General features: G+C 35.9%; 1 protein-coding gene across 1 annotated transcript in view; it reads right to left on the reverse strand.

The window, feature by feature from the left end:
• CLVS2 (clavesin 2) overlaps positions 1-25,086 on the reverse strand; it is a gene marked incomplete at both ends in the record, with an annotated part of 73,367 nt that overhangs the window by 39,560 nt on the left and 8,721 nt on the right. Inside the window, one exon of the mRNA XM_080929476.1 lies at positions 17,581-17,755. Coding sequence (XP_080785602.1) covers positions 17,581-17,755 — 175 coding nt within the window. The remainder of the gene's footprint in view (positions 1-17,580; positions 17,756-25,086) is intronic.

Raw genomic sequence — 25,086 nt, forward strand, 5'->3', positions numbered from 1 at the left:
AAAGAAACCCTGTCATTTTATATCCATATAAGGATACAAAGCAGTAAGCCTGTTTAAAACAAACAGAAAGAATATTATGAATGAACATTACCCTCTGACTTTCACAGTTGATCTGGATCCCATAAATTCACAGAGTACACACACACACACACACACACACACACACACACACACACACACACACACCATAAAAAATAAAATAAATGTTATTCCTATTAAGAAAAATTACATGGGGGTTCTAAAGTTTTAATACTAATTTTTCTATTCATGTGAACACAACTATTATTCTAAAAAATTACATAGAAAAACTGTTAAAGGCAAATTGTTATTCCTGACTTACCAATATTTGATCATATTTTAGAAAAATTATTGTTTAGTTTTTTTAAATATTTCCAGTTGAAGTAGAATTGCATCACTTTTCTCTCCCCTCCCTCCTGATACCCATTTTCCACCCTACCCCTGCCTCCAGCTGCACTTCCTAAAACCCTATGCATGTCCTCTCACACTCAACTTCATAGCCTCTTTCCTTGATTATTATTGTTACATATATAAATATACAATTATATATGGATGCAACCTACTTAGTCCATTTGTATTGTTGGTTTATATACAGTTTTAAGGCTGACCAGCCTGAACTGATTAACCAATGTCTCATTTCTGGAAAAGGCTAATTTTTTCTATACTGGTAGTTAGCAGTCTGTGGTACTTTGCTTTGGGGTGCAATCAGGTAAAATGTCCTCACTTCCATGTTATTACGACAAGGATATTGCTATAATTCCACTCTTTTTTATGGAGCCAGTTCTAAGGGATTGTGTCACAGAGCAATATTTGATATTCTCACAAATATATTTTTCTGAAAATCCACAGTGTATCAAAATTATGGCTAGAATTTATCTAGAATCTAAGAAATTGCATTGAAAAGCTTTTTCAAATCCTTTTTTCAAGAGACATTTAATTTAAATAATTAATTTAATCTCATTTCTATTTCAATACTAGGTTTTAAATCTCTTTCTCATTTAGTTTTGAAACTCATTGTCTTTTTCTAAACCTTTAGTTTATTCCATCATCTTTTAAAGCAAATGGACTCTGAGTACAAACACTTGATTCTTCTCTAGGCAAAGGAACGGGAGTGTGTCTGCTGAGAGAACCTACTTAGGAGCATTCATATGTAAAAAGTTATGAGACATCAGTTTGTAAAATGGTGACAGGCAACACACAAATATTATACCTTTGTAAAAAAATGTCAAAGTGGCATGTGACAAAGAAGAAAGTTAGGGAAAATAGGAAATAATGTGGAGAAACATCTCCTGCCATTTTGCATACTGTGTTCTGATCAGGACTATGTGGACTTCCATCATCTCTGTGGTAGGCTGTGACACTCAGCTCTACACTCAAGATGTAGAAATTGTTCAGCAGTTGAGAGAGCATTATTATCTTTGCAGAGGGCCTGGTTTTGGCTCCCAGAATTCATGTTGGGAGACTGTCACAACCACCTGTAAGTCTAGCTGCAGGGGACAATACGCCCTCTTCTGGTTTCCGTGAGTACCTGCACTCATATGCACATACACTTACATGCACAGATACAGAATGATGCATTCATAAACATACTTTATTTTTATTCTCTAAAACATCCCACTTCCTGAGTGTAAGTATAATGAAACCCTGAATCAATAAATGACACATTAGATTTTTATTATCCTTTCTTAAATTTTGTTAATTACTCTCCATATGTTTTTTTCTTCGCTTTAAACTCTGTTGTTAAATAGACATATAAACAAATAAATATTCATCCTTTATCAAATCATCATATAGCCATTACGTTTTATTAAAAGATTTAGCTTATGTTTACAAGGCTTCGTCACCAATGTCCAGCATTTTCACCTGTGGATGTGAGCAATATTTGTAAATCATTACCATGAACAGAAAGTTTTATTCTGTTTCAAAATGTTTCAAAAACACAAGAATATAACCTATAAACAGGAACAACATATAGCAAAAGCCCATGTGTCTTAATAAGATGCTGTTTGTTGTCATTATTCTACCTTTAACTTCTTTCTCTTGCACCTATATTATTCTATCTTTGCAAAAATGTTCTATTTTAAATGGTGGTAATAATTGTTATTGGACTAAATCTGACTTTCTTTCTTCAACCAAAGACTGCTTAGCATATGAAGAATATGATATTAGAATGATATTTGCCATTTTATATATGTCTGGTGGCTTCAAAATCAAACTTTCTAAAAGATGTGTGATTTTACACCCTAATATATATTTAGATTTATGCTGATCCCATAACATAATGGGTCTTGTTATGACCTTCCTTTGGACTGTGAGCCTGGATGTTAGTCACCACAATGATAACATTGACATGCCCAAATCAAGCAAAAACAGACATAAAATGAGCAGCTGTCTTCATTTTATTAACTCATCAAATTATGCTAGTACTATTTTTAAATAAAAACTAGCTTACAAGCACAGCATATTGTATAATGATTTGTTAAATAATGTTTTATTCTGCCATTATATACCATGGCTGTTTGAAATAAAGTATCTATGATTTAAAAAATACTTTATTTTAAATGGTGCAGTGAAGTAGGACAGAAAGCAGAAAAGATAAGATTTCATTATTGCCACTTTGATGCATCACTTTTTCCACTCAAATCCCCCCCAATATATTAGCAACATAAAAATGGCACTGTTTTACATTCATGTATGTTACATATGTCATTTTCTACTTTACAATGTATGTAATATTTCCCATATTACCTGTAAATTCTTCAATAAAGATTCTTGACATGAAAAGGATCATCTATTACTTCTCAAGAACAGAAATTATCATAATCAAGGGAAATACAGGAAATCAACAAAATACAAAGATGGAGAAAATACAAAGAAATGGTCAAGAATGACCTAACCAATTTGAGACTAATCTTATGGTCAGACAACAAACCCTAACACTATTAAAATGCCGTGTTGTGCTAGCAGAAAGGAGCCTAGTATAGCTGGAAAAGTTCCCTCTAAAAATGACTTTTGAAAGAACCCAGGTTAACCTATCAGCACTGATCTCATATCTATCTGGCAACCCAGAAGAAAACTCTCTGGATACTAGAAAGAAAATAAATGTATAGCACCCTCTCAGAGTGTGGTACACCTGGACCTTAAATCATTAGTAATCCAAGAGCTAAGATAATAGCCTTGCGGCAATTTTTGGTATTCAAAGACCATTATGCTTAATCTATACACACCAAGAAAACTGACTGTTTCCATGTCATGTTCTGTCCTACATCTACTTTAATCTTAAGGTAACCAGTGGGATTTCAATGCATGCTATCAAACCTCTAAAAGAATTAAGTACTGACAAAAATATATTTATATAGTGTTATGCCAAAATGCCTTTAAAATCTGCACATGTATCCCTCTTTTTATAAAATAAAGTTGTAAAAGCGAAAGAAAGAAATCTGTGAACCCACTGTATTATGCATATGTCTAGCCATTTGTGCCATTCCACTTGGTTTGCCTAACAAACTCATGCCTTCCATAATAGCAACCCCAGTGCTGTTTTCTTTTTCTTCATTCTTTCTTTTTTCCATAATGGACAGTAGAATGTAGTTACCAACTCAGCTTTCACTAAAGTCACTGGTCTCAAAGACTTTTCTTCTTGCCATGTATTTCCCCAAAGACAAGTGAAATTATCTCCAAGATGAAGTGAGCATACCACATAACACAACTGAACTTTAAGATACAACCACCCCTCCTTTTTTCAATTTTCTTTTCCCTATGAATTCCAATTCTAAATGTATATGGAGGATTTCAATTAAGGTGTTTTATGTTCCCAAATACGAATGTTACCTTGGGTCCCATGTTCAATTGCCCTTGAAATGGCTTTGAACTTCCTTATTCCAGTGTACTGTGATCTCAGTAAATGTCATTGGATCTATATGAAAATGGAGTATCAATTAGATTGTATAGAGTCTCTAGTGCACACAAGGCAAAAAGTTGGATGTCCAAATCCAGAATAACTGGGTAGGATTATGTAAACCCTTCAATTCCAACACAGAGGACAAGGAAACAAGAGGAGCAAAAGTCACTTTTGGCTGTAGAACAAGCTTGAGGCTACCCTGAGTTAAGTGAGACCCCCATCAAAAAACATAAAAAGCAATGAAACAATTCTCTTGCACTTCATGCTCTTCTGGGTGGAAATCTGTACCCTACGTTGTGGAGTCTGAAGACTGGTCCAGGTTAGGACTGAGACATTGTATTCAAGCATTTATTGAATCCATTGTGTTTCCCTTGTTAATTTTGTTTTGTTAAATATCTTAAATGAAACACCTTGGTCCTCTCATCTTTGTTTTTTCTGTGTAAAAATGTGCATTTGTGTATATAGAAGTGTTTTGTGTGTGAGTGTGAAGGAAGTACGCATGAATGCTTCCTAGGCTGAGGCCAGAGTTCAACAGCATACCCTTTTATTGGTTTCCACTTCATTCTGAGGGTTAATGTGTGTGCGTGCATGAATATGTCATCAAATGTCCCTTATAACTGTCTTCTTTATTTTTGCTTTCCAGAATCTCTCATTGAACATGGAGTCTGGGGTTTTCTCAGATAAGCTGCAGGCAAGCAAGCATAAAAGGGTCTTGTAGGTTGATTTCTATATGCAGGTAAGGGCTGACACAAGTTAAATCAATGTGATACAAGATTGGACAGTGGATAGTGGGGCAGGGACAAAGATTTTCTAAGACAGAAGAGAAGGGGAAGGAGAAAAAAATCAAAATGGAGCTGGAGAAGGATGATCTAGACCCAGGTGGTCTTAATTGACCCTAGGTAGATATGAATATATTTAATTGTTTCTACAGGTCAATTTGCCTTATCTAGGTGGTTGGTTTATATCTTTGTCAACTGATTGTAAGTTTATTGTGTGGATGTATTGTGGACTGAGAATTTAATGTATAAATCTAATTAATAAATTATGAGTTTCTGGAGCTGTGGTTTTTGCCAAGCTTCAGGGAATGTCAGCAGAGTTCACAGTTGACGGAGAAAGAGTTGGTCCCAACTAGAGGCTAGAGAATAAAGGGAATAGTGTGACTTTGTGCCATGCTAGAGCAGCCTGCCCAATGCGATGTGTGTGTCAGATGTTACAACCCACCAAGGGAAAAGTGTATGAAAGCCGCATGGCAGAGAAGCAGCCAGGGCGACACTGTGGCCTATGGAGAGCAGGGCTCTGCTTTGAGGGAGAATGCACGGGAACCAGTAGCCTCTGCTCATTTATTTTTACCTCAACAGTGTCTCTTCCCTCCACTCTCTCTTAACTTCTTGCCCCACAGCGCGAAAGTTATAGGTATGTGTAAACATGATAAAGATATTAATTCCGGTCCTCTATTCTAAGCGGTGAGTTCTCTTACACACTGAGCCACAACTCTAGCCCATCCAACTTGCGTTATGCCTTCATTTTCACATGGGCTCTGAGTATCCACAAGTAGGTCCTGTATGATGAAGGTAAGCTTCCCCTTTTGCTTCTTAAGAGAGGCTGTGTGTTTACCAAGCTTATCTGAGATCTGATAAAGTATTCCATTTACCCACACTGCTGCCTATCACAAATGAAAATGTCATTCTCATCTTTAGATAGTGAGTTCAATCTGCTTAAATTTATTCATCAAGAATTTTTAATATGTCTCTTAAATTTTTGAGAATAAGCACATTTTATATTTTACCCCATAAGAAAATATACCCTAAAATTTCATGCTTATCAGAGAACATCAACTTCTTGACCCTGATCATAACCATGATTATAAATAAGCATCACCTATTTGATTTTCTTTACAGCTCCAATTGTGGCACTGAGATAAATAATACACATGCACACACATGCACATACACACACACACACATAGACACATACACATCAGACACAGACAGACACGTACACACACATAGATACACATACACACACATACACACATACATACACACACATACACATACACTCATACACACATACACATACACACATACACACACATACATACACACATGCACACATATACACATATACACACACATACACACACACATATATATCTTACTACTGAAAGAGGTAACATACTATCTGTATCATTTTGTGATTCCATGTATATCTCCAAATATCTAAATTGTCTTGGTTTGATAAAATACCTTTAGTTATGACACATAATCATAATGGTATGCAGCATAGAAAATTGAGAACACAAAAATGAGATCCATGATGCAGAAGAATTAGAAATGAGTCAGACACAAATTCAAAGAAAAACAATAAAATTGTTTCCTTAACTATGTCATGATTTAGTCAATTTAGTTTATGTGGAGGATGTGGGAAAAGATTCGCATTCAGAAGCATGTTTATAACACAGAGACATGAAGAAAGGTCCTAAGAGTTCGCAGAGAAGCGAGACTGTGTTTATACAGACAGGTGTCTTCTCAGAAGCAATAGATGGATCACAGCTATGAAATACTAGTTTCAAACGGAAATACATTTGAACATATATATGTGTGTATATTTCATTTTGAAATATATACATACATATATATCATATATATGTATATATATATATATATATATATATATATATATATATATATATATATATATGAATAGGACTTTTTCATACAATATATTCTGATTATAGTTTTCCTTCTTCCTTCTTCTCCCAGGTTCTTCCACATTAAAATCCCATTTAGATCCATACCCTTTCTGTCTCTGGAAAGACAACAAAACAGCCATCTACAGTGTAAAACTGATAATATAGCAAAAAACAAACAAAAAAGGAGCTTAAGGAAAAGCATAAGGCACACACATAGACACAGAAACATACATCTTTGCACACACAGTCAGACAGGGTGGCTCAGGCTACTAAAAAAGCACTTGGGAGAAAGGTACCACAGCATTGACACTAGTCCGAGTCAGCCTGTACTTTGTAGTTAGTTAGAAGCCAAACTGGGCAGCAAAGATTGAAACCAACTCAGTAAAACCAAAGAAAAATTTATAAGAAAAGGAAAAAAAAACCGACAACACCATTCAGAGAACATTTGGGATTGAGTCAAGATGACTCTCTTCTGTAGATGAAATAAATCAAATATGGTAGAGGAGAAGTAGAGGGAGGCACTAGAAGTGAACACAGGGGAAATGGTCGTGGGGTGTAATGTATAAGAATTGGTTTCACACATGGAGTACTACTCAGAGATTAGAAATAATGACTTTATGAAATCCCTAGGAAAATGGATGCATCTAGAGAATATTATCCTGAGTGAGGTAACCCAGTCACAGAACAGACATACTATGCAGTCCCTGATAATTGGATACTAAGCCCAGAAAGCTCTGAAAACCCCAGAAACAACTCATAGGCCATATGAAGCTCAAAAAATGAAAGGCCAAAAAATGGAAGTCTCAGTCATTCATAAAAAAAAAAAAAATAAGTGTATAGCACTCTCTCAGAGTGTGGTACACCTAGACCTTAAATCATTAATAACTCAAGAGCTAAGAAGATAGCCTTGTGGCAATCTTTGGTATTTAAAAATCATTATGTTTAATCTTTACACACCAAGAAAACGTTGACTATTTCCATGTTATGTTTTGCTTTATGTGTAGTTTATGTTCATTGCAACTAGTAAGATTTTAATGCATACTATTAAACCTTTAAAAACAATCAAGTACTGACAAAAAATATTCACATAGTTTTATGCCATAATGCTTTTTAAAACCCGTACATGTATCTCTGTTTTTTTTTCAAATAGAGTTGTAAGATAAAAAAAGAATCTGTTTTCAATTTTAAAGTTTAAAATTAATGCTTAATATTAAAGAACAATAAAGAGAAGACATAAATTCAAATAAGTTAAAAGCCTGAATAAAAGAATAAACTGTTCTTGGCTTTATAGATGGCTTTCCCACCATGAGATTTAGTGGATTGTCCACAGAATACTATACATGCTTTCTCTTGCAAATTTATATACCTACATATGCTCAACTAACACTCTCAACTATTAAAAGTATAAGAAAAATGCTAAGCGGGCATTTATAGCAATGACATCTTCAATCACTGTTTTGACTGTCACCTTCTGCTCTTCAGTGCAGCCTTTTTACATTGCAGTTGCTGCTTTTTCTTTACAGTCCTGACTTCAGAGTTAAGTACATACTCACCTTTCTTATCATGCATGCACAGTTTTGGTGCTTAATCAATTTTTTCTTTAATAAGGGATATTTATTTGAATAAAAGATAAAGTAAAGCAGACAAAATAACCTGCCTCTGGACCTCTTTTTCTATTTTAACTGTCTGAAACTGGTTCAGGTTTTCTCTTCTTTCAGATTTTATATTGTACTAGACTCTTCTTTTTATCCAGCTTTCTCTGACCTTCTGACTTAAATAAAAACTACTGTCAACTTTCTGATTCTCACATTTATCTGCAAGTCCCAGGTTCTCCCAGACACATCCTCTTTTTCTCATTATATCTATTCCATGAACTTGATTCCAGTTCTCTAGAAGCATAAATACAACTTTGTGGAAACAATCTTAAAAATTTAGAGGACTTAATAATTTTAAAATAATGACATTTTATAGACATTTCGCGAGATTTTAATTAAGTTCCCAAGAGACTAAAAAAAAAAAAAAAAAAAAAAAAAAAAAAAAAAAAATCTCAAAAGAAACATTGAGTATTGAGAATCACTGTGAAAACAGTTGTTCCTTCTGCCCAAGCATGAGGACCCAAGTTGAGAGGTGAATCTACAACCCTGGCATGTGACAGGCATTAAACACTTTAGCTCTGAGAATGTAGAAACAAATGCATCATTGAAGCTCATTGACTGACCAGCCTGCCAATCATGTATTCTAGATTCACTGAGACAGCCTTGCCCTAAGAATAAAGTGGAAAGCTCTGGAGAAAAGAACCAGAACCAACCTTTGGCTTCCACTGTACACACACCCACATTAACATACCTGCAAACAAAGAGAGGGCAAAGATTTTGGTTGATTTACTTCTTGTGCTTTTATAGTCAAAATTTTAGGAAGTATTATCATTTGGAGATCAAAGTTATTTGTGGAATGTCAGATTGATCACATCACAGCTGTTACAAAGTCATACTATACTAACATAGAAAAGATTAAATTGCCAATAAATTATGCAAGGCTAGTTAGGTACAAAATGGTAATCAAGATGTGGATGGATTGTAAAAACAATGTATTACTCCTTTGTACTTAAATATAGAAATTAAAGTTCCTTTAAAATGATCTAATTATTTCTTCCTTTCATGAAACATAAGCAACACTTGCCTTAAAAGGGTGATTGAAGAGTCACCACAGTTACTCTTTTTTTTCACACTGTGAAAGACACCTACTTCTTCCTGTTGTCACCGGAATGCCGTGCTTAGTCTTTGGCAACAGTGAACATCTACTATTGCAGTTACAGCAAAGAGACATGTGTACTACTTCCAAATCTGGCTTGTGGGATCTGTGACTGTGATCCTTCAAGTTTGCCAACTCACAAGGTCAGTGAATGAAACTGAGCAAAGTCAATGGAAAGCAAATGCAGAGGATGGGATGCAATGAGCAGGAAGAAATCTAGGCCTCTGACGCGGGAGCAGCACCATCTGCTGACTGCAAACGCCTACAGAATTCATGTCACAGACAGTTGATGTATATATGTAGGTTTGTCAATTAGAGCAGCCAGAAAAGAAGAAAGAAAAAATCTCACTTAAGTTTGAGAAAGCACTCAGCTAAATGCCTTTCTCTCATTTCTCATTCCATTTGATTGTGAGATTTTAAAATGTAACCCACTTCAGACTACGGAAACACCATACCATTTGTTGTACATCAAACATTTTCCAGGAAAATCTCCAAGGAAGCATTCCTCGTATGGCTGTACCCTGGCTTCTTCAGTTGTAGAAAAAAAAAATAGGCACTTTTGGGCAAAATAACTCTCAGAATCGTGACAGTGAGAGATGGGGTATATTTTAACTTCTAGAACAATCTTTAAATACAAAACAGAACCAGAGTGTTATCCATCAATTTGATAGCATCATCACCACCTCCAAGACTGTGGCAATATCATACCAGAATTTTAAATATAAGGAAAATAAAATAGTATTTTAATTGACATTCCAAAATATTTTATTAAGTTCCAAGAAGATAAAAAAATGGAAAGAAACACTGAGTATAAGTTTGAAGGCTAAGTGTGTAAATCTTATTACTACCTGTATTAGACCTCATCACACTAAATTAATAAACTAATACTTAAAGCTATATGGGGATGTTCATATTTAGAATTGCATGTGTGTGTAAGCATGTCTCTGTGTGATCATGTTTGGGAATGCCAACACACTAGTGCCACAGGAAATGGAGGTAAAGGACAACCTATGGAATCATTCCTAATATTCACCTTTTTTTGAAATAGGATCTCCAGTTTTCACCTAGTTGACTGGAAAGCAAACTTCTGGGGGTTCTGCCTTAAGATTCCCATATCTCTGCATAGAGCTAGGACCACAGTGCTGTTAATCCAGCTTTTGTGTGGATTATGGTGATTCTCCCATTCTAGTCCTCTACCTTGTGCATGAAGCACTTTACCTACTGAACCATCTCCCCAGCCCCAGTGTCAGGAGTCAACAAGCTAATATCTAGTAGGTTATCTTCCTGAGATTATCTCCATCAGATTATAATAATCAATGAGAGATATGCTCCTATACATAAGACCCAGGAGAAAATCATTTTAGGAAAGATTCCTGCTCTTAATATGTGTTTTATGTTATTATTAAATATATATGGCAATCACTAGGTATTAGCGCATTATTTTGAGGAGATCTCTGCAGATCAATGAAGATGTACTGTCTTGTAGTAATGCTATATAGACCAATAGATGATGTTTTGATTCTTTATGATGAGTCTATAATAATTTCTGAAATTATTTCATTATTTATTAAGCTGTTTTGTAGTGGGACTGCTATTAGGCTCCTTCTGATAATCAAAACTACAATGAGAACTCTGCCAGTCTCCCATGTGTCATCAGTCAATTGCTTCTAGATAGTGTCTTTCTACTATTCAAAGTACATTCCAAAAGGTTGTAAAACCATTAAACATATGTCATAAAAATGGAACTAACAATTTATTATAGGTGCTGAGACATAAGATAAAATATTGAATGAGTTGGTCTATACAAAACCTCAGTAATAACTTAGTTACAGATTTTAATTCTTGATGAACATGTGGAGCAGTGACAGGTGATGAATGTTTAGCCAGATAAATTGAATATGCATATAAACATTCACTGTTGTATACTTCTTGTTTAATTCATGATTCAACTTTATGTGTGAAGTTTTTGACAAACGTTTTACTATGTGATCATGTATTCTGAAGATGTGTCAGTGCTGAGGACAAAGAGAGGAATGTGTTGAGTGAAATGGTAAAAAATGCACCATCCCACTCTAGGGCCAGCTACTCTCTTGTCCCAGCACTTTCACTGCACCCATGGCTAGCCCCGTGTATTGATCACCTATCTCCTGGCTCTCTTGCTGTGATTCTGCTCTCATTACCAGCCATTTGCCCCATGTGGATATAGTCACAAATCCCCACACCCAGTAAAATCAAAACTCTAAAGTCTTGTAATTTATCAGTCAGATTTATTTGAGTAAACTCTTACCCCACAAAATGTCCACACAATTAACTCAGACCCAACTTATATAAATTGCCTACATACATAAGCCAAATTGTCCTATAACTATCCATAACTTATAAGATATTTATAGATACCTGTGGCTATTTAAAGCCAGGCAGAATCTGGATTGTCTTTCACTTCATCATCATTTTTCCTTCCTTCCTTCCTTCCTTCCTTCCTTCCTTCCTTCCTTCCTTCCTTCCTTCCTTCCTTCCTTCCTTCCTTCTTTCCTCACTCCCTCCCTGCTCTCCTCTCTTCTACCTCTCAAAATCTCTCAGCTTTCCCTTATTTTCTACTGTCAAATTACAGGCTCTAGCCTTGTCTTTTACCTGCCCTCACCTGCTTACAGACAGCAATCTACATTTCCCCCTATTTTGTCCAATTAAAAGGTTCATTTCTCTCAGATATAAATTGAGCATAACTATTTTCCTTTTGTAATTTATAAAGTGTAAGATACATTCAACACCTAGTCCACCATGTTTTAAATTAAATAAAGCACTCTTACATCTCTCCTAAATTAAAAAGGCTTGTAATTTTTATATCTGTTATGTCCTGGTTTTGCTTGTATACTATCTGAAAACTATCCTCTTAAATATATTTCTCAATGTTAAATAGCTGGGGTTGTCTATGAGACTATAATTTGTCTTCCAACCCCATCAGAAATTTAAAAATGACTAATATCATCTGAAAATATAAGAATCCTGACCTTCCATCGAGAACTAAGCCAAGATATAGAGACAGCTGCCTACCTATACAGCTCTTAAATTGTCAGGAGTAGGAGAATCGGTCTTTAGCCCTCTGGCCTAGGGTCATCTGAAAGGCCTATGTAACACAAATTTTGAATAACTGATTACCCTGACTTTGCAGAAATTATCAGTCAACTATTCCACATAGTAAGACCCTTTTCTAGTCAGTATTTTGTCTGTAGATGAAATAGGCAATATCTGCTCAGTGGCTACCTAGTCATAATACAATGTTCTACCTCAACTGGAAGTAGAGATGCTCATCTGCTTCTTTAAATCTACAAATGAGGAGCTGTTAGGAGATCATCAGTCTCTAAAACCACATCAGAATCATACTCTGTATACTGTTTCAGCCTGCTCTAGGCCAGGGGGCTCCTGACACACCCGCATTTTACAGCTTTGACTTGAAGATATTGATAAAAATTAGGTGTTAAGAGGAATAGATTCCCAATACATGCATGTGGATGCTAGAATGAGGAAAGGAGAAATTACATTTACTCATCTCTGTCTTCTGGCTCTAGATATGTCTAAACACAGGCAAAGAAATGAAATTTAGAATAGCTCATTCAGTGCTGGAGTTCTTGATAGAGAATTGCGTCCTTTCCATCCATCAAAACCTCAATGACTCAGGGGGGAAAAAAGTATAATTTCTTCATTTTCTTTTTGTAGCTTCAATGGTTCAAGCATTTGAAGGTAACTGAAATTAACACTTTTGTCGATAGTTAAAAGAAGACAGGTATTCAGTTCTGTTGATAATTATTACTATTCTTTTATTCATCAAATATGGGTTAAGTAACTATAGCACACATCTTTGAATTTGTTCAAGTTTAACACCTATGTCTCCACAGTAGATGTATTGAACATGTTTTTTATATTAAACATAAGAAATGAATAACAGTTTTAATCCAGTAAAAAATGTAGTGACCACACACACACACACACACACACACACACACACACAATAATGGTATACTAGTGTCTTGACCACTCATTGAACTGAATTTATATATAAGTTTTATATACCTAATGTCATGTTTTATGTCAAACTGTGACCTACTTCTGAGAATTAACCTTTCAGCAAAAACATATTCTCATCACAAAATTGAGCACCTTCATTATTTAACTCATTTTGTTTTAGAAAAAGCAATGACTTCCTTCAAGGAAGCATACTTATCTCAGAAATCTATGTATGAAATGAGGAAAATGGGACTTTCTTTACACTGTCCTTGCCACTGTTTCTCATTATGATTCTGTCCATACACACAAAATATGGAAGTATATGGTCCTCCCTCCTGGCTGTCTGAATGAATACAGATCATGAGTCTATGTGGTCATTTTCAAGACACGTGTCATTTCAACACTGTTTAGTCAATGCTCCCTTACAATTAAAAAATAGTTTGCAAGCAAGAGGCATCTACTATTGTCTAAACGCTATATGCCTGAAAACTACTAGTAAGTTAGCAACCATCACAAGGAACAATGATAAAGCAGTCTGTGGGTTTACTCTGGAGCCCTAAGTCTGTCAACATTAACAATTTCCTTTTTCTATTCATCTTTAGCCTCTTCAAACATGTGCATGCACACACGTGGCTCTATAGCTGCCCTCACTAACACGAAGGGTTTGGTTCACTGACTAAGCTAAATCTTCACGAAGTTAATGTAGCTCCTCTACTGTGGAACTGAGCTTCCAAAGAGTCAGAATCAGTTTGTGTCCTGGCAGGAATGTTTTTTTTTTTTTTTTTTTTTCCTTCTGCATGAATGACCAGAGCTCTCTCAGTTAGCAGGGTCCTTGAGTCAAATGAGAGGGCTAGTGAATTGACAACATATTGTTTATTCTTTCTCAAGTCCTACTTAATAAGGAATTTGGGAGTATCTGGCACCATGTTTGGTATTTTACAATAGTCCAACATCTGAGTTTTATACAACAATCAAACGCTTATTCAGCCCCTTCTTCCAGCCAACCCCTTTGCCAGCCAGCCTGTCTTGGATGCATTATGCAGATGAAAATAGGGGATTCCAGGAAAACTGTGAGAGAAAAAGCAGCGACCCAGCAGGATAGCACCAAGGAGAATAACAGACAAGCATATCTGAAAGGCACCAAGCAATACTGGGAGGAGGAAAACACATTTTAAAATTTTTATAAATTGGTTTTTTTATCACTAAAGAAGTTTCCAAGAAAATAATAGATCAAGAGAAATAAAATATAATTTAAAAGTCATCATTTCACTATGAATTGAAAGACTGAGCTATTCCATGTATTGCAAACATTTTATGCTTTAATTGGCCTCCCAGGAAGTTACCTTAAGTCTCCAAGTCACATTCATTTAATCTTATATCGATTTTCAATGAAACTACCAGTTTCCATGACTACACTAATCAATTAACTTCTTGCAAGGGGCAAGACAATTTTGTCTTTTCTTTCTCTCCAAATAAACCTGAATATATTCTTCTTTCAAACAGAACCAATGAATGCCCATAACTATCAAGAAAATGTACTGTGTTGGGTAAAACATTTGATGCCTTTTGTATTTTGAAAATGTTTGGTATTTGTTCCAGACAAAGCATAGAAAAATCCCCTTTGTGCTAAAGCTAAGTGGGTGAGGTGATCATTCTGCTGTGTGGCAGTTTGGGATAGCCTGTTTTCTTCCCAAGTTGAAGAGCACTTTTCAAATTGCTGGAAATACTGCAAAATGCATGAAACGCACACTGGAGACCACGCACTATGCTGGTCCTTATTAATTATCTCTTGAGACTAATAAAAATCTAAGAACAGTGGCAAGGCTGACTCACCGAGAGCAAGTCAGGGCTGTTGCTTTAGGCTAAACCTATGCAGTAAAGATCAGTTTGCCTAAATCTGCACCGAGGCAGGCCACGCATTTGAGTTAAATTTGGTTAGGTGCTCTGCAGCTGAGAGGAGGCACCTGTTGTTAAAAGGTCATTGGTCATCAACTTAACAGCGTGCCGACACCAGAAAAGGTGCAACGAGATATAGATCATTTTACTTTATTTTCTATTTTTAAAAAAAGTGTAGCATTTTTCATTAGGGAAAATTAAGTTTAATTTGTTGTTTTAGAATAATGATATTCTGACTGACAAAATGTTAATCTTAGTATGTCAAGAATGTGTGTTGGGACTACAGAAAATAAATACCAATAATACCATTTTAGTAAACTTACAAATGCCCCAGCTCAAAAAAGAATTCTACAAATTATATGAGTAGAATACAGTAGATATAGAGTAGTAGAAATAGCTAAAAGTAAAAAAAAACAACAAACAAACAAACAAAACCTGACCAAGAGCAGGATTATGCATGAATAATGATTTGTTTTCCAATTTATAATTTCTAACAAATTAAGTAGTTTTCCCAATGAAGGTTATTATTGCATAAATTGCATGTCACAGTCCCCATTTACCAACAAAGAGATAAAAAGCACTAACTCTAATTATGTCTCTAGAAATGTTTCAAAGCAAATATTTATATATCTTAAAGAATAGGTGAGACATTAATGAATTAATTAGCATGATTTTGTGGGACTGTATTCCAGAGGCCCCACATTGAATTGGTCAGGGAGAGGGAATGTCTTCTGCCACCTCCAGTGCTTGGTGCTGCTAGGTATCTGGGTTCAGGTGAGGAGGAGAGGGACTGGAACAGAGAGGGGAAAACAGTTGGTGCTACCCAGCCTCTATCTCAGCTGCTGCCACAGGATGTTGGGCCAGGCAGAGCCAACAGGAGACTTGCTAGCTGCCCAGTGTTGCAAGGAAGCACTTGGAAAAGGTGAATTCAGGAGAGCTCTTCCCAAGCGGCAGTGTTACAGCTCTTATGACGGAAGCTCTCAGACAATGGAGTCATTCCTGCACACCTTCAATTCAGGACAGGTCTTCTACGTACAGTTTTGTGATGGTTCAGAGTCTGTCAACAGGTACTTCCTATCGGCTTAGCCTGAGAACTTGGAAGTACTTCATCTAACTATTTGGCGGTGTAGCCCTGCTTCTGTTTTGAGCCTAAGTGATGTATGCTCAAGTCTTTACATGTGGGGGAAGGACTTGGGCCATGAGAGTTCTGGCTTGAGTCTATGTTACATCCTCACCTTCTGAGGAGGGACTTGGAGTGTGACTTACACAAACCTCTACAGGAGGCTGTTGGGGTCTGTAGCTGCCATGATAGGACCTCTTCTTCCAGGAGACTAGGAAGCTGCTGTCCCTTAAGCTCTCTGGGGCTTCTACTTATCATGACTAAGAATCGAAGTATCCTTCACCCCTAATTGCCCCACATGATTCAATATCAAACTCAACCAATTAAATAGTCATTAAACAAAATTTTGTTAATTTGCTAACGTAACAGAAAATAAAAATGAGACAATAACATCAACCACCAACAATCCTAAATACGATTACGTCAAAACCAAAAAAATATAAAGTTGTATTTTCCAGGTATCAAGACAAAAATATTCATTCAACCCTTATGCTCATGTGTAACTATAGGGCTTCCTATGACTACCTCAATTACCAAAATAATGACACAGAGACGATATTTATTTATAAGCATTAGCCTTAAAACTAGGCAGTTTCTCACCTGCTTGTAACAAATTATCCCATTTGTACTAATCTAAATCCTGCCACATGGCTGGTTAATTGGTTCTTCTTTTTTCCTGGCCTGCTGCTTCTTCTATGGTTGGTTGGCAAAAGCTCTCATGCCTGACTTTCTCCCATAGTTCCCATCTCTTCCTACAAGTCCCTCCTTCTACTCCCTGTTTTGTTATAGGTCATCAGCTTCTTAATGAACAAATCAGAAGGTGAGAGACAGAGAGTTTACAAAATAGGAAGTGTCCATATGAATAAGAAAACTAAAGTTCAGTCTCCAGTCAACTCTGTGGTCATGGAAATCAGCAAATAAACAATACAATGACAGTCTTTACACAGTGCACAAAACATCCTTCAGCACTCATGTGTCCACATAAACCAAGGAATCCCAGACCTTCCCTATTAGATGACGCACATCCTGTGTTCTCTTTCTTTGTTCAATCCTTATTTAATTATTTCCTTTACAACATATGGAAAAATCTATAACCTTTTGATTTGCGAGTTTTATTATTCCATAAACTATCCAATATTATAACTTGCAAGGCAAGCGGCAAAAGGAGAGGAAGAAACAATACCAGCAGTATATTCTTACCTGAAGACCTTCAATTGCAAGTCGCAGCATGCTTGGTGTAAGCTTAGAAGCTTGCTTGAAGGTAAAGTTACTCCAGTCTATGATCAAAACAAATCCATTTACTTGAAGCTCTGGATCTTCAATCATGGCTTCTAAAGAAAGTAAGATGGCACGCAAAATATCCACCAGTGTGTACCTATCAGCAACAAAGAAGTATTGAGTTAAATCAAACAACCACATTTCATAGCCACTTGGATAATAATTAAATTGGTTTTAAAGAAGAGATTCACTTAAATAGACCATGAGAACAAAGTAGAAATTAGCACATAGGAGTTGTAGCAGTAAATCAGCAGTAAAGGTTACTAGTATGCAGTTTACTTGCAGAAGAGCCAAGTTCAATTCCCAAATCCATGTCCAGTGGCTCACAATTTTCTGTAACTTTATTTCTAACTGAATCCAATGATACTAGCCCATATGCTGCACTGATATAGCATGCTATATACTACTGAAAAGTATATACACAATTTAAAATAATAAAAGTGAAATTTAAGAAATGAAAAATATATTCTACCCACCCCAAAAAATAATGCTTTTGAAAACACTACAGCTAAGTTTCCTCTAGACCATTGCGTCATCTTCTAAAATTGATTTTAATTACTTCCAAAAGTAAGCATCACACTTTTCATTAAGGATTTCTCAGAATATGTACACTTTGTTTGGTCATACAGTTGCATTCAATGTGTGAGAAACATGTATCTGAGCATTCACTCAACTAAGAATCAAACACAATCTGTAAATATATAAACCATGAATACATATTGATAGTTTAAATTATCCAATAAATGTAACTATTTACCTACCTTTTGTATGTCATCAGACATTGCAAATCATCAAGAGATACTTAAAGACACTAAGCTATATAATGAGAGGCTTATAAATTATACACATGTACAAGTTTACTTGTATACAAGTACATTGTCAATTTAGAGAAAGACTTAAGTATCTTCAGATTTTGTTGTCCATGTGAAATGCTTAAACCAGTGCTCAACAGACACTGACTAATGTCTTAGCAAAAGGGTAAATGTTGGGACCTTTGGAGCAGCCCTTCAGGTTGCAGAAAAGAACTCTAAAAACATTAGTTCAATAACATATTATTTCTCCACTCTCCAAAACTTTAAGAATGCAATATGAATTATATAAGGGGCTTCACAGATCTAAAGGAACAGAAGGTAGCTACATTATAAGACAGCCTGTCAGAAAGATACAAAAAGGCTGCCTGAAAGATACAAAAACAGCAAATATAAATACAGGCAGATTCCTGAGTTCAAGGCTAGCCTGAAACATAGTATGTAAAGGTATGGTAGGTATGATAATTTCAAGAGAGGTTCCCACCCAGCTATCTTACTCTCTATGCTAAATAGAGGCAGGCAGAGATCTGAATTCTTTTGAAAAGTTAAAAAAAAATGTGTTCTTGAAGTTTCCTAAAAATAAAGGGTCTGGGACATGTGATGCTGACTCAGGATAATATAGAGGAAACATGGAGTAAATAACTGGATTGATATGTAAAATAAAAGACTGTGCTTATGATCTCCAGGAGGTGAGCTATTCAGAGAATGTTTTAGAAGAGCAAGAGAGAACTGCATAGAGAACCCTCTTGAGCAGAACATAGAAAGAGAGAGAGCTATCTGGAGATCTCCACTGAAAGGAGCTCAGGGTGAAAGAAAGCAGAACAGAGAGAAAGCAGACTGGAAAGCTCTCTGGAGCAGAGCATTTGCCACTAGCTTAGAGCTATAATTTGACCTTGAGCTGTTTGTTTTCACCACTCCCAGATAACCCTTCTTCCAGATCCCCTCTTCAAGCCAAGACTGGTCCTTGGGAACATACCACAACAAAATAAATGTGACATATGAAAAACCATACTAAGAACATGCTAAATGAAGAAAAAAATGAAGTATTCCTATTAAAATAGGAGAAAGATGGGCATTATCTACCCTGCTGCCACTCCTATTCAATGGAGTGTGAGAAGTCTTAGCTCAAGCAATAAGATAAGAAGGAAATAAGTAAGAAATTAAGTCAAAGTCTCCTGTTTTCCCATTATTTAGTTCTAAATATTAAAAAAATAATAAGTAGATCAGAAAACTTCTAGAAGTTATTAAACTTTCAGCAAAGTAGCAGGATACAAAATTAAAAAGCAAACTGCTTTCATTCACAACACAAAAACAAAACAAATGACAGACTGTCATTAGAAATAAACAGGCATCTAAGAAATAATAATAAACAAACCGGAACAGGACAAAACAGAAGAGGAAGAGCCAAAGTAAAAGCACAAGAAACATATGTAGATGCAAAGTACAGACACATTTGAACACACACAAACACACACACACACACACACACACAAATCTCGGAAAGACACACACCCTGTGGCTGTAATAGACATGGAAAGAATCTGTAAGCATTTGGTTTAGAGATGGGACCTTGTGTTCACTTTTTCTCAGTTCTAGAATCGTATCTCCTACAAACTCCTGCAGCTTCTGTGCATGCATGCTGTCTCAGTCTCTGGGTGTTCATATGTGCATTACTGAAGCTGTGTTTGAAAGGCCTTGTTTCCTTGGTGTCTTCATCCTTTTGGCTCTGGATAAGAAAAGAGATGTGGGAGGAACTGAGGGAAATAGAAAGAGGAAAAGCCATAATCATAATACATTGTATGAAAAAAAAAAAACTATGTTTAATAGTTCACTGAAACTGTAGTCAAATTACCTATGCCTTTAGTCAAAGAACTAGAAAAAAAGTCTTAAAATTCATATTCATAAAGACAGAAGACCAGTATATTCATGCAACCGTAAGCATAAAGAAAAGAAAAGAAATTTCTGGTAGCATTACCATACCCAATCTTGAGAGTCATACCTCCAATAAAATAATAATAAAAGCAGTATAAGGTACTCATGTAAAAATATTCATGTATATAAAAGAAATATAATAAAAACTCATATTTAATTATACCCAATTACAGCTTGCATTTTATTTTATTTAGTTACCAAGTAGCCAAAAATAGTAGAAAAAGGAGCTGCAACAAATTTTCTTGGAGAAACTGGATGCCTACATGTGTAAGCATTAAGCTAGAACTTTATCTCTTACCTTTAACAAAAGATAACTCTAAGTCAGCTTCTATACAGCAAGAGAAACAGTTGGCTGGGTAAAAGTGCAGTTTACAGAATGAGGAGAATTTTCTTCCCACAAATATACTGTACAGAGATTTAATACTGAAACACACACATAAACACACAAACACACACACACACAGAGAGAGAGAGAGAGAGAGAGAGAGAGAGAGAGAGAGAGAGAGAGAGAGAGAGAGAGAGAGAGAGAGGGGAGAGAGGAGGAAGAGGAGGAGAAGGAGAGCGGGGAGGGAAGGAGGGAGAGAAGAAGATAGGGAGGGAGGGAGGGAGGGAGGGAGGGAGGGAAGGAGAGATACACAAAACATGAAGACAAACAACTTTCTCAAAAACAGGTTTTGAATCTGAGAAAATAAAGGTCTGAAAAATAACCGTTTTGAAGATGTTAAACATCTTTAGCCTTCAAGGAAATGCAAAGTAAAATTATTTTGGGATTTTATGTCTCCCAGTACTAAATGATTTTCATAAAGATACCAAATTACAACCAAGGCTGGAGAAGGTGTGTAGAAAGAACTCTTGCATGCAATCTGTGGTAGCATTAAGTGATATCTCTACTATGGAGATCAACCTGGAAAATTTTCAAAAGATTGTATGTATCACAGCTATTTCATTATTGATGATACACCCAAAAAATTCTACTGCAAAGATACTTGCTCAACCATATCCATTTTTCCACTATTCACATAAACTAGGAAAGGTAATTATCCTAGATGTCCATAAACTGGTGAATGGGCAAAGAAACTCTGCAAAGAAGTTTGAATTAGCTGTATAGAAAAATGAAGTAATAAAATTTGCAGGAAAAAAAGGACGTAACTATAAAACTGAGTGAACTGACCTAGAACCAGAAGAGAAAAGGTATCAAGAGTCTTATATACAATGCCAGCCCATAAAGGGGGAATAGTGCTTTTGTGCACTGGGGACATACATGACAACTATGGAGACAATCAACCACCCTCTGATTTGATTTAAGGCTTCATTGGGGAAAATCCATTCCTGGTACATAAGCCCAGCCAAAAACAATTGCTGGGCTGGTCATAATTCCTAGGGAATCTATGCAAATCTTTTGTTCAGCTAAACTGACAGACAGCATCACACGACCTTTCTCTGGCTACTCCAAGGCATGACAGAGAAACCTTTGATTTCCAGCCAATAGTCGTGAATATAGAAACTAATGGCTGCTCAGGGTGCTGAGGGTAAGTTTAAGGGATCATCCATGAACAAGACATTTCTACTGTCTACAAAGTAACTACCTATAATGTGGCTCAGATTTTTTCTAATCTTAGGAACTGGTAGGATGGATAATGGGATATGAGCACTTGACACTGAGCCTGCCATTTGAATTGGACCCATGAGCTCCTGTTGGTGGAAGGAGAGAACTGGCTCCCAAAGGTTGTTTCTGACTTACATATACGATGTAGCATGAGCACACCACTAGCCATACTGCCCCACAAAGACTAAGTAGAGTGATTATCTTACATTTCCAAGAAGTATTTTTATTTATTTTTATTTTCTTCACTGTGGAAAAAGGAGAAGAAAAAAAAAATGTAAGAACCAGAAAGTATGGCATTGATATCTTCTGGGAAAAACACAGCAAGGTGAAGCAGCTACTTCCTAATGGGTCTGTCAACAGTCAGGGATGTATTGGGGAAGGGCTAAGCTATCCTGAGGCCTCAATGAACTCTCTCTTGCTAAATTCTGGGAGGGATGGAGTTGTCTTCAGTTGTGTGCCTACCAGTGAACCTCCCAGGATCCGATGGATAGTTCCAAACCAAGGATGGGTGGGGGAGGGGTGTTAGAGACAGGAGGGAAATAAGAGAAGGTAGGAAGTAAGGGCAAAGAGAATGCATTATATACACAATCATGATCAGCAGAGAAAAGGGTTTTAAGAGGAACGTTCTTATGATAGAATATCTACTTTTACAAAAAGTAAACATCTAAAGATTATATTCACCTATCTGGAATGTATCTAGGGTATTACAGACCTTGGTATAAAAAGTATAACATTATTTCTTAAATATTTAAGATAATAACACTACACAAAATTTTTATTACACATATTTATTTGTGTGAGAGCAGAATGGAACTGGTGTGCACATGGTACAGGTCAGAAACCAAACTTTGGGAGCCAGTTCTCACCTTCCATCAACAGGAACCTACCTACCTGTCAAGTTCAAATGCCAGGCATAGTGTCAAGTGCCCTTATCCCATTACCCATCATACCAGTTCCTAAGATTAGATAACGTCTTGGGCAGTTGAAAAGTTCTAAAGATTATGTGCCTTGACTCTTTGGACTATGCATGTCTATCTTTGGTACCACTCATGGCTTCATTGTAAGCATGATGCTCTAACAGTGTTGTAAACTGAAACTTGTAAGCATGCAGAGACAGGCAAGTTAGATCAGAAAAAAATGTATTTTAGGTTAAAATTTGGTACCTTTTAAAAAATCAATTTAATTTCTGATATTTACATTAAAACCATGTTAAAGACAAAAATTGAAATTTACAAAGAAACTAATTGGGCTATTCTCTCATGGGGATGATTTATCCTTGCATTGGCCATAATAATCTCAAATACTATTGATAAGAAAAATTTATGAAATGTAATTTGAAGCTGGAATATGTTTCAAAGGAGTGATTAGTTTGTATGTAGTGAAAATCAATCATGGCACCTGAAAGGACAAAACAAGAGACAATTTCAGGAAACATGCTTCCTCCTTCCAAACCAGGTTAAAAGGCAGAGATTTATACACATCATTTTGTTCAAAGGAAGTAAAATAAGGGAAATCACAGTATGAATAAAGAAGAGCCTCTGCCTTGCAGGGTTTCTAAGAAGAAATTTAACCTTTTAAAAGATATCCATTATCTTGCTCCAAAAAGAAAACCAAATGGTTTTATATAAATGAATCGTTTTAATTTTTGAATCTGAGAAAAGGAACATTAAAAAGTTCTAAGCTAACTGCATTCAGAGGGCAGGCCAACAGTACTCTTGACTGCCTCTGGTCCTCTGTTGTCAAACATGTCATATTCTCACCATTAGCCTCTCAGCAGGCACTGGTTTAACAGAACATTATTAAACAGACTCCTGCCAATGCCTGCAAAATACCATCCACAAAGATATCACATCTAATAAAACAAATATACCTCCTCAGGAATCTTAGTATCATTTTCTTTTGAAAATTGCTTTCAGATAATAGATTTTTTAAAAAATTAAAGATCACTACAATGAAACATTTCACATGTCCATGTTTGGACTTTAGACCTAAATTGTGTGAGTTCAGCCATTGCTGTCCTTCTCTTATGTACTAGGAAAGTCATGAATAAAAACTGGCACACTGTTGCAGCTGACTCCCAACTGTGCTTCCCAAAATAGTATGAACCAAGGCTTGAATCAGCTGAAAAAAAATGCAGCGTGTATATTAAGAGGAAATGATGGTTCTAACAAAAGTCACCATACCATGTAAACCATTGCTCTCAATGGATTAAATTTCCTATAACATGTATTTTAAAAAAATTATCGAGAGCTACAGATGCTTCTTCCTTGCTGTGTACTCTAAACTGAAACCCTCATGAGGCCCATGAATTTTAAAAATAAGTACTCCTTATGAAGTATACATCCACGAATTCATAAATTTGGGTAATTTCTATGTAACTTAATGTCTTAAGGTAACACTTATAACTGCAAAAATACAATAAAAGTGGGAACTTTTATTTCTCTAACTCCAGCTTCCCTTTGTATGTTTAAAAAATTGTTGAATATCGCTAAGCTTTTATTTCCTCTTTTAAAATTAGAGAGAGTACCACTGACTTCGTAGAACATAATGTAAAGTGTGGAGGCTTATACCAATCAAAGACCCAGCATTCTCCTGCTAAATTCTATGATTCCTGAAGATTTTTTTTCTACATTTACTTAATCTACACTTGATGCGTGAACCTTTCAACCATATAGTCTTAACATCACAAAAATTATAAGGATAAAAATAAACTAAAATGTAAATATTTCAGCAGGGTTTGGCCTACAATGAAAACAAGAGGAATATTTATATGAGCTTAGCTTGCTCTGCAAGATTGCTTGGAAATACTTTTTCTTCTGCTTTCCTAGAAACTGTTCGGTTTTATTTTTTTCCACTCCTTCCTCTCATCTCCCCAATGGGGAAGCAGAATTTGGTGACTTGAGATCATGCATTAACTCACAGAATTCCGAAAGCCATGTTTGTACCTTAGGTCAATATACTGAGTAACGCCTTACTCATGGACTCAACCAGTGCCCTCCTTAGGCACATCTGCATCATCCCAGCTACTCTGTAAAATAGCAGCACTCTAATATCCCTTCTTAACTGAATTATTTTATATTG

This window comes from Micromys minutus (genome assembly GCF_963924665.1).
Source record: "Micromys minutus genome assembly, chromosome: 15".
NCBI lineage: Eukaryota > Metazoa > Chordata > Mammalia > Rodentia > Muridae > Micromys > Micromys minutus.